The 8,546-nt window shown below is 39.4% G+C and overlaps 1 protein-coding gene across 1 annotated transcript; it reads right to left on the bottom strand.

Annotated features, from left to right (window-relative positions):
* Positions 1-117: 117 nt before the first annotated feature.
* mat2ab (methionine adenosyltransferase 2Ab) lies at positions 118-5,123 on the bottom strand. Its single transcript, XM_029440177.1, has 9 exons — positions 4,872-5,123; positions 4,054-4,131; positions 3,838-3,960; positions 3,632-3,744; positions 3,383-3,526; positions 3,079-3,297; positions 2,808-2,990; positions 2,559-2,692; positions 118-1,948 (listed from the first exon to the last, which is right to left on the bottom strand). Exons 1-9 carry the CDS (start codon positions 4,960-4,962, stop codon positions 1,846-1,848), a joined length of 1,188 nt encoding a protein of 395 aa, XP_029296037.1. The 5' UTR covers positions 4,963-5,123; the 3' UTR covers positions 118-1,845.
* Positions 5,124-8,546: the final 3,423 nt, after the last annotated feature.

The following is an 8,546-nucleotide window of genomic DNA, read 5'->3' on the forward strand; positions in this document are numbered from 1 at the left end:
AAAATGTTAACATTCTGTGCAAGAAAGTTCATAATTCTGATTTGGATAATGGACTACATCCTTGAAAGTGCTGTGCACTGGAAAATCAATATAAAACAAACCATGATGACACAACAATTGAAAGGAGTAGTTGTTTATTACAGAGCATAAGGAAACTACCCAGTGTAGACATGAAGCAAAATACAGTATGAGCTACTGGTTCCTCTGAAAGTTGAGCGCATGTGGGTAGGAGGAGAGATAAAGCAAATGGGGAGTAGAGGAAATAGAAAAGGCACTCTTACACTTACTGTAGCCAACGGGATGACCTCTGAGTGGTAAAAAAAAAAAAAACCCGGGAACAAAACCCAAACTTGAACCTATCCCACACATGAGATGGCCATGTAAACAAGGCTGGTTTCTCTGTACTACACCAACCAAATGTTGCCATTCCATTGAGGATAGGTAAAAGCTAAAGCATTGCACCAGATATTTTAAATGAGATTTCCAAACCAAGTCACTTAAAAATATAATCTAGTCCAAAAATAAAAAGTAGATTGTAAAATAGTCAACAGTAGCCAGTGACACTTTCTTGTTGAGGCGGACCAAAGCTTTTCTGTACAACACTCTGGAGCCTCAAGCGAAACACTGAAAAATGGTCAAGTCAAAAAGGAATTCACGATTTAATAGCCAGGTGTGTTTAAAGCTGCCTTCTGAAACCTCGGCTTCTCTGTATTCACGCCAAGTTTCAGAGAACAAATAAATAGTGTTACGGTTTGACGTCAAGCCAATAAGACTCTGTGGCAAAGAACACACTCCTTTAAGAATAAAGACTGGACTAGGTTTCTCTGTAGCTACACCTGCCATCAATATACTTAAGGAGTAAAAAGGACCTTTAGTCACTTCAAACCATAAAAATGCAAGTGAAACTACATTTAAAAAAAGGACTCATTTAAAATTGAATTTCAATGCATAAACAATCCAATTTTTGCTTTTAGTATCAAGTATAACAAATACCTCTGCAGACCAGAGCAGTGACATAGCAGCTTCTGACTTTTCTGTATTACGTCAGAAATCAGCAACGGTCTGTAGGGGCATCTGAGGCCCTATGCTCATTTAAGAGCTTGAATAATTAGGATTTGGCTTGCCCATTAGCCTGCAATGCATAGCATTTTTTGTGAGAAAACAGCAACAACCTTTACATTTTTAGTCGCGCCATTCTAGCATCCTCCACAAAAGACAAGGGGTATAACTAACAAAAAAAAGGATGAAGAACACTGGGTCAGGGAATAATTGTACCAGACTGACATAGGAGGAATGTTTAGAAAGACACTAGACTTGATTGGGAAGGCGCTATACGAGACAACCGACTATCAAATGATGCTTCTAAATGGCCTTGCAAAATGTAGATGTCACGCAGACTCCTTACATCAGTAGCACCAGTGAATTAAGAGGGGCATAGCATATAGCCTAAGATCCAATCGACATGATGCTAAATAAAAAGACGATAATGACGTATGGAATGCCAAAAGCAGAACTGAGCACTGCTATTCACTATTCAGGGTCTATCACAAGAAGCAGGGGAACCTCAAGACGTGGGAGAACATCAAGTATGATGGTGCATGAGTTCATGGAACCCACCCGGTTCTTTAAACATCAAGTTTCTGAGGCATGCCTCCTATAACCCAGTATGATACTGCAACCAGCAGAAAACAACAAGAAGACAAAAGGAGGGAGTTGGAGTGAGGAAGGAGTCATGTGTTAAAGATACCATTACTATGAGAGAGATAAGGGCATTTCACCCCCGGAACCTAGGAGGCTTCTCTGTAGTATACACCAACAGGCCTGGGGGGGAAAAGCTTAACATGTTTAGTATTTGAGCTTTTTGGGCACTTCCCATGGGAAGGAGTCTCGGCCAAAGTGGCCATAGGCTGCGGTCCTCTGATACAATGGCTTCTTCAGATCCAGCTCCCTGGAATACATAATCAACATATTTAGCAGCAGTCACATCCAGTGACCTCAAATGCACACAAGCAGTCAGGCATGATGCTTACATTAGCCGATAGGGAGTGTCGAGCGCCACCAAAAAAAAATAAAAAAATAAATAAAAAATCAGATTTGTTGGACCAGCTGGTAAAGAGAGAAACACATAAAGCTTCGACACTTACCATGACGACCAAACTCATCCCTGAGCAGTGTGGTGACTGCAGCTGCAAACCACACTACAGTTTACAAAACGGATGCTTATCCAACTATGAGCTACAGGGCTTCATTACAAAATATAACATGCATGTCTACCCCAATAAATTTGACTTTTGCTCCCAATAATGCCCAGATGTGTAACCTTTGACACTATGCTATATAATTCAGTAAAAAGAGATCAGCAAAAGCATTTGATCAAAGAAGCCGAACAAAAGGCAAGCTGTAGCAAAAATAATATTGTATTGCTCTGCAGAGTTTTAAAATGCATTAGATTGAACTAAATCCTAGGCAGGGCAACTAAATAAAAAAATAAAAAAACAAGGCAGCGAAGGATCTGCTGTTTCAATGAATATCAGGTGGCTTCAGGCGATATACTTTACCTGACAATAACTCCAGGACGGAGATCAAAGTTTCTCTTCACAATATCAAGCAGCTCCCTCTCACTCTTGTGGGAGGTCCCGTAGTGGAAGATAGAAATGGAAAGGGGATGGGCAACTCCAATGGCATAGGAAACCTAATACAACACACACACGCACGCACATGTATTATATCAAGCATAAAAACTTCAGGTAGAAACCTCTTGCAGCCCCCCCTCTCTAAAATGAAAAGCGGTGGGTTCTACCACTTACCTGGACCAAAACTCTCCTGCAGAGCTCAGCCTTCACCAGAGACTTGGCCACCCAGCGTGCAGCATAAGCAGCAGAGCGGTCCACCTTTGTGTAATCCTTCCCAGAGAAGGCCCCGCCGCCGTGAGCTCCCCAGCCTCCATAAGTGTCAACAATGATTTTACGCCCCGTCAGGCCAGCATCACCCTGTGATTAACAAACAGATGTTATGTCTATACAGGCAAATAACCTACAGGCTAAATATTTTCTGAGAGCCACACCTCCCGACATTTACCTGTGGGCCTCCAATAACAAATCGCCCACTGGGCTGCAGATGGTAGATTGTGTCATCATCCAAATAGATGCATGGAACAACAGCCTTGACAACCTTTTCCTTCAGGGTGTCTCTCATCTCCTCCAAGCAAATATCCTCATCATGCTGAACAGAGACGACAACTGTGTGCACACGCACTGGAAGCATGGCGCCACGGTCCTGGCGGTACTGGACCGTAACCTGCAATAATAAAACAAAATAAGCTAAATCCCACCAACTAAATATAATTTTTAGTAGTTATTAATAGTAAGTACAACAGCTTTACCTGTGTCTTTGAGTCTGGCCGGAGCCATGGAAGGGTGCCATTACGACGCAACTCAGCCATCTTAGCGTTCAGTTTGTGGGCAAGGACAATTGTGAGAGGCATAGACTCCTCTGTCTCATCAGTGGCATATCCAAACATCAAGCCCTGCAGAGCAAGAGACATTTATTCTGTTCAAAAAGCACAAATCTACATAATTGATTGACAACAGACAAGTAATTTGATTTCAAAATGTTGAAAGCCACTACTGACCTGGTCACCTGCTCCAATGTCTTCCTCGTTGCGGTCAATATGAACACCCTGAGCGATGTCCGGAGACTGCTGCTCCAAGGCCACAAGAACATTGCAGGTCTTATAGTCAAAGCCTGAGAAACGAGAAAGACCGCAGCAGTTCAAGACACCTTTATTTAAATGCCAGACAAGTGAATGCACAAACTACAAACAACAACATGCCACACCTTTGGAAGAGTCGTCATATCCAATTTGGCGGATTGTGTCGCGAACAACTTTCTGGTAGTCCACTGTGGCACGTGATGTCACCTCACCTGCCAACAGGATCATCCCAGTCTTGGCAACAGTCTCTGCACCAGGCAAGAAAGAGGCAAGAAAAAATAAGTCGATGTAAACCTCTGATTTGAGGCAACATATACATAAAATGTTCCCTTTCTCCTTACCACATGCAACTTTGGCATCAGGATCCTGCTTAAGGTGGGCATCAAGAACTGCATCACTGATCTGATCACAGATTTTGTCTAAAGAAAAAACAACAATGCGATCAAACACCGGAAACAACAACAGACTGCAGCAAACCCGTGTCTGTGTGTAAACTGTGGCACTTTAGCGCCACCGACCAGTCTTGTGCTCAGTGGGAGTGGCTCGGAGCCTCTCAACAGTCGCCATTTCAGCATGTGCACACATGTGATGGGGAAGGCAGGGCGCGCAACTAACCTGGGACCAGAAGGCAAGCGTGCAACAGTTCTAAACATTGAACTAATTTAATCTGCAAACAATAAAACGTCAGTAAAAAACACTCACAATCGTGCACTGCTGTTCAGGCCAACAGCGCTAGCAGTCATTGTGCCTCGCGTGCTTCAGGAATAGCCCCGCACATTTTGGAACATTCAGGAACGTTTAACAATCCACACAATAAAAGATCCATAACGAGAAGAGCATTCAAGTCCCGTTCAGTGATTGTCCGATACGAAAAGTGGTATGTTTGCAGTCAGTGGAGCAGATACGCAATAGCATAACCGATTAAGCAAAGATTAGCGTGCTAACAGTGACGTTAGCTAGAAGCGCGTGCTCTTGACACCGGCCCAGCTAGCTAGCTGAAAGGGCCGTTTAAATTAAAATTATGTGTATTCCAGTGTTTCTTATTCAAGTGACACGTGAACATGTACTATACGTTTGGCAGACAACATTGTAATAATAGTTACACATTTAGCTAATTGCAGACAAAATGAAAGAGCGGTGTATGTGTGGAGGATCTTACCGGGATGTCCTTCCCCGACCGACTCTGAGGTGAACAAGAAGCAGTCCTCATCAATGAGGGAGTTATGGAAACCATTCATCTGTCCGTTCATTGTCGTTAACGGCTGCTGCTGGTATGTAAAACTGTTACGGCGTTAATATAAAGACAACTATGTTTCACTTCTACTAGCAGTGCCGCTGCGTTTTCCTTCCGCTCCCAAAGGACAGTCTGGTTCCTCGGTGTATTGATCCTCGAGCATGAGCCTCATGGCGCAGATCTCCACTATTTATCCTATGAAGTCTGACGTCACGAGGTGGACCATACCATTGAGCCTATCGAGGGGTTACAGCGTACTGTAATCAGGAGATGTATTGCAGAATGGTAATCGCGTGTTACAGTGACTCGAGAGTCTTTCTCAATCAGCACCTTTTAGCAAGAGTCTCATCGCACCTAAAGTGCGTGTGTCAGTGACTGACATGTGTGGTGAGAAAGGTAGGTGATGTAATAATAGTTAGTTGCGTTGTTGTGTTGTGATTTTCCATGAGATGTAGCCTACAAGATAGAAACCCTACCAGTCTTGAGTCATAAAATTGATTTTAAAACAGCCAGATTTGAATCGTAAACTTCTCCACCACGAGGCCTCCACGCACATCTTTCCCCAGCCTTGATACCATCATTGCATATATACATGCTGTACCTTCAACATTACCCAAACAAAAGCTTAGATAGATGTATACTTGATTGATCCCGAGGTTAATGTAATAATAATATCCATTCTAACAATGATATCAAAATGAACATAAAGTATAAAGGAATGGCCAGATATCAGTGCTTTGCAAAACAAAACAAGATTGTGATTGATACATATGAGGATGTGGCCCAAATTCTTGACACTCGCTCCTCAAGCTGACCATCTTTCCCACTTCATGTCCTGTTGTGTTTTAAGCAGGTCGAAGTAGAGCTGGCTGGCTGTCATTCTGCATACACGAACATTCAGTTTAAAAGCTTATATTTAATCAATAAATTAGACAATAAATAGAGAACTAAATGGTCTAATAAAAGCTCAGATGTTCAATGTTATTTGCTTTGTAAATTGACATCCATAGGATTTGATTTCTATTAATCACGATGTGTTTTATAAAACAGTCTTTGTGTGTACCATAAGTGTACCACACAACAAATATAAATGTTTCCCAGAAACCATTATAAGAGTTTGGTATAAATCAACACTGGTGAAGTTAATCTGATAAATTGCATTCATTTTAGCTATTACAAGAACATGTGTACAACCAGATGTACCAGATATTCATTTGCAAAACTGGACAGTGGAGATAAGAGCAGAGGCTGTGGATCTTATATCTCAACATAACTGAATTATACTTTACTCAAAAAACTCCCATCTCTATCTTACCCTTTATGCACTGCTGTGTAATATAATCAAAAGCGCTGATTGTGAACATGTTGTACCTTTTGAAGGCAACAGATTAGTTTAATCAATGTCACTACAAGGACTGGTTTACTGTGGTTTTAGCTCCAAAGCAGGACCTTTTTATTAATTTGAAAGGAGGAGTAGCTCTAGTTTCAGTTCTGGTCCAAGTGTTTAAGCCTGAAAAGATAGATTCAACCAGAATCTGATGTTGAAACTGAGATATTGTGGTTTCAAAGTTTTTGAATCAGACCACTGCTCTACCAAAACAGCTTATGTACATTTTTCTTCTTGTCATTGTGAATATCCAACATCCTGCATATATTAATCGTCTCATTTTCAAGACATCTTTGAATATGATTACATGGCTAGTCACAGGGACAAAGCATTTGTGAAATTGTGGGGTATGCAAACAAAGTTGGGATGCAATCAAATCTCAGTGTTACATCATAGAGCAGAGAGACATGATTTCGACCTGACCTACAGTGAGGAGATATAACATCAATGCTCAGTCACTGTGATAGTTAGATAACTCTAATAGTGGCTGTTGGTTTATTTTTATTATCATAAAGTGAGATAAAGAATAAAGGTACCATCACTATCTAACAGTATGTACTGATAAGGGTTATTCCACACACACACAGTGGCTCATATCAATGGTGTTAAAGATAAAAAAATGAAAGGTTGCTTAAAGAGCACGTGCACATACTATTACATTATTATAAGCCATAATTATACATTTCCATTGTGCAATTTTGATGGAAAGTCCAACCCAAAATAAACTCTGCACACTTATGACATTCCAGGATCATTTGTACCGGTAGTGTCAGCTTGCACCCCTTTAGTCAGTTAATTTAATTATATTATCATAGTGTTTATTGTCACTAAACGAAGCAACTCAATCCCTGACCAGTGTTGCATCAGAGCAGTACAGTCATTTGTCACCATGAATTTGCATGGTGGACACTTTCTTTTCAGAGGGCAAAAGCATGATGCAAGATGCACCTGCTGTTGCTTTCTGCCGGATGTGATGTTTTGTAGGCTGCCCACATATATTCAGAAAGTCTACAATAGCATGCAACGTCCAACCGTAATCAATGATAAATTACAAAGAGCTGACTATTCCAAAGATGGATAATAGTAGACTGGAAGTCCACTCTAATACTGGTAATCCTTGAATGAAGTTCTTTTGCATAATTGATGCATGTACAATGCTGTAGTTGCATTACTGAGCTTTATAGTCAGAATGGAAATATTGCTTGCACTTATTTGTGCAAAGGTTTTAGCAGCACAGACTGCATTCTCTCAGGAAATTACATTTATTTTTTTAAGGTCACCGCCCTTCTTTACTCCATAAACCCACATTATTAACTCAGTCACTGTTTTTGTTTCTTTATCGCTCTCTTGTACTCTCCAAGAATATTCAACTCTTCAGTGTATCGTGTTTTCACTTATTCTGATATGGAAAAGTATCATAAGAAACAATAGAGAACACTGTAATTACCCATTTAAGCGAACGAGCGATATATATATATATATATATATATATATATATATATATATATATATATATATATATAGATATATATATAATATATATATATATATATATATATATATATATATATATATATTATATATATATAGTATAATACTATATAATATTATATATAATATATAGATATATTATATATATATATATATATATATCTATATATATCTATATATATATATATATATATAATATATATATATATAATGAGACTCAGAACGCTCAGAGAGCACAAGGTGAAGGGGAGTATATTATTTCTTTGGGACAGTGTTTGAGAACAAGCAAGCAACCCTCAAAAAACCTTCTCGTCTTACTGATAAGTTAATTTCAACAGAGATAAACAATTCTGAGATGCCAACAATTAGTATCTCACAGACTTGCTATATTTAGTGTCAATTTCATTCACATTATACAAAGACCCTAGACTAATAATCTACACTTCTGACAATAAACACATTTAAACTGATTGACTAAAATGGAAACTGGAGAAATCAGACTCTCTTCATAGTTCCTGACAGAACAAGAAAATAATTATCAATATTCTGTAATATCCATTGAAATAATGCTCCCTCACTGGCCAGCAGAATTCAGGCTCATTTAACAGTTCAATAAGAAAATAAATACATAATTTAAATAAAATAATCTTTGTGGCATAGATTGTCTCCTATTCTGTTTTATATCATATTTAATATTTGTAGTTTACATACATATTTCTTCT

Source organism: Cottoperca gobio, chromosome 9 (genome assembly GCF_900634415.1).
Source record: "Cottoperca gobio chromosome 9, fCotGob3.1, whole genome shotgun sequence".
NCBI classification, from domain to species: Eukaryota; Metazoa; Chordata; class Actinopteri; order Perciformes; family Bovichtidae; genus Cottoperca; species Cottoperca gobio.

What these genes read in the sequence shown, in the direction of transcription:
- mat2ab (XM_029440177.1), bottom strand. Translation starts at nt 4,962, where the DNA reads ATGAACGGACAGATGAATGGTTTCCATAACTCCCTCATTGATGAGGAC. An exon ending in ATATGACGACTCTTCCAAAG is followed by an intron (nt 3,745 to 3,837) that starts GTGTGGCATGTT and finishes CTCGTTTCTCAG; the next exon opens with GCTTTGACTATAAGACCTGC. An exon ending in GGCCAGACTCAAAGACACAG is followed by an intron (nt 3,298 to 3,382) that starts GTAAAGCTGTTG and finishes TTATTATTGCAG; the next exon opens with GTTACGGTCCAGTACCGCCA.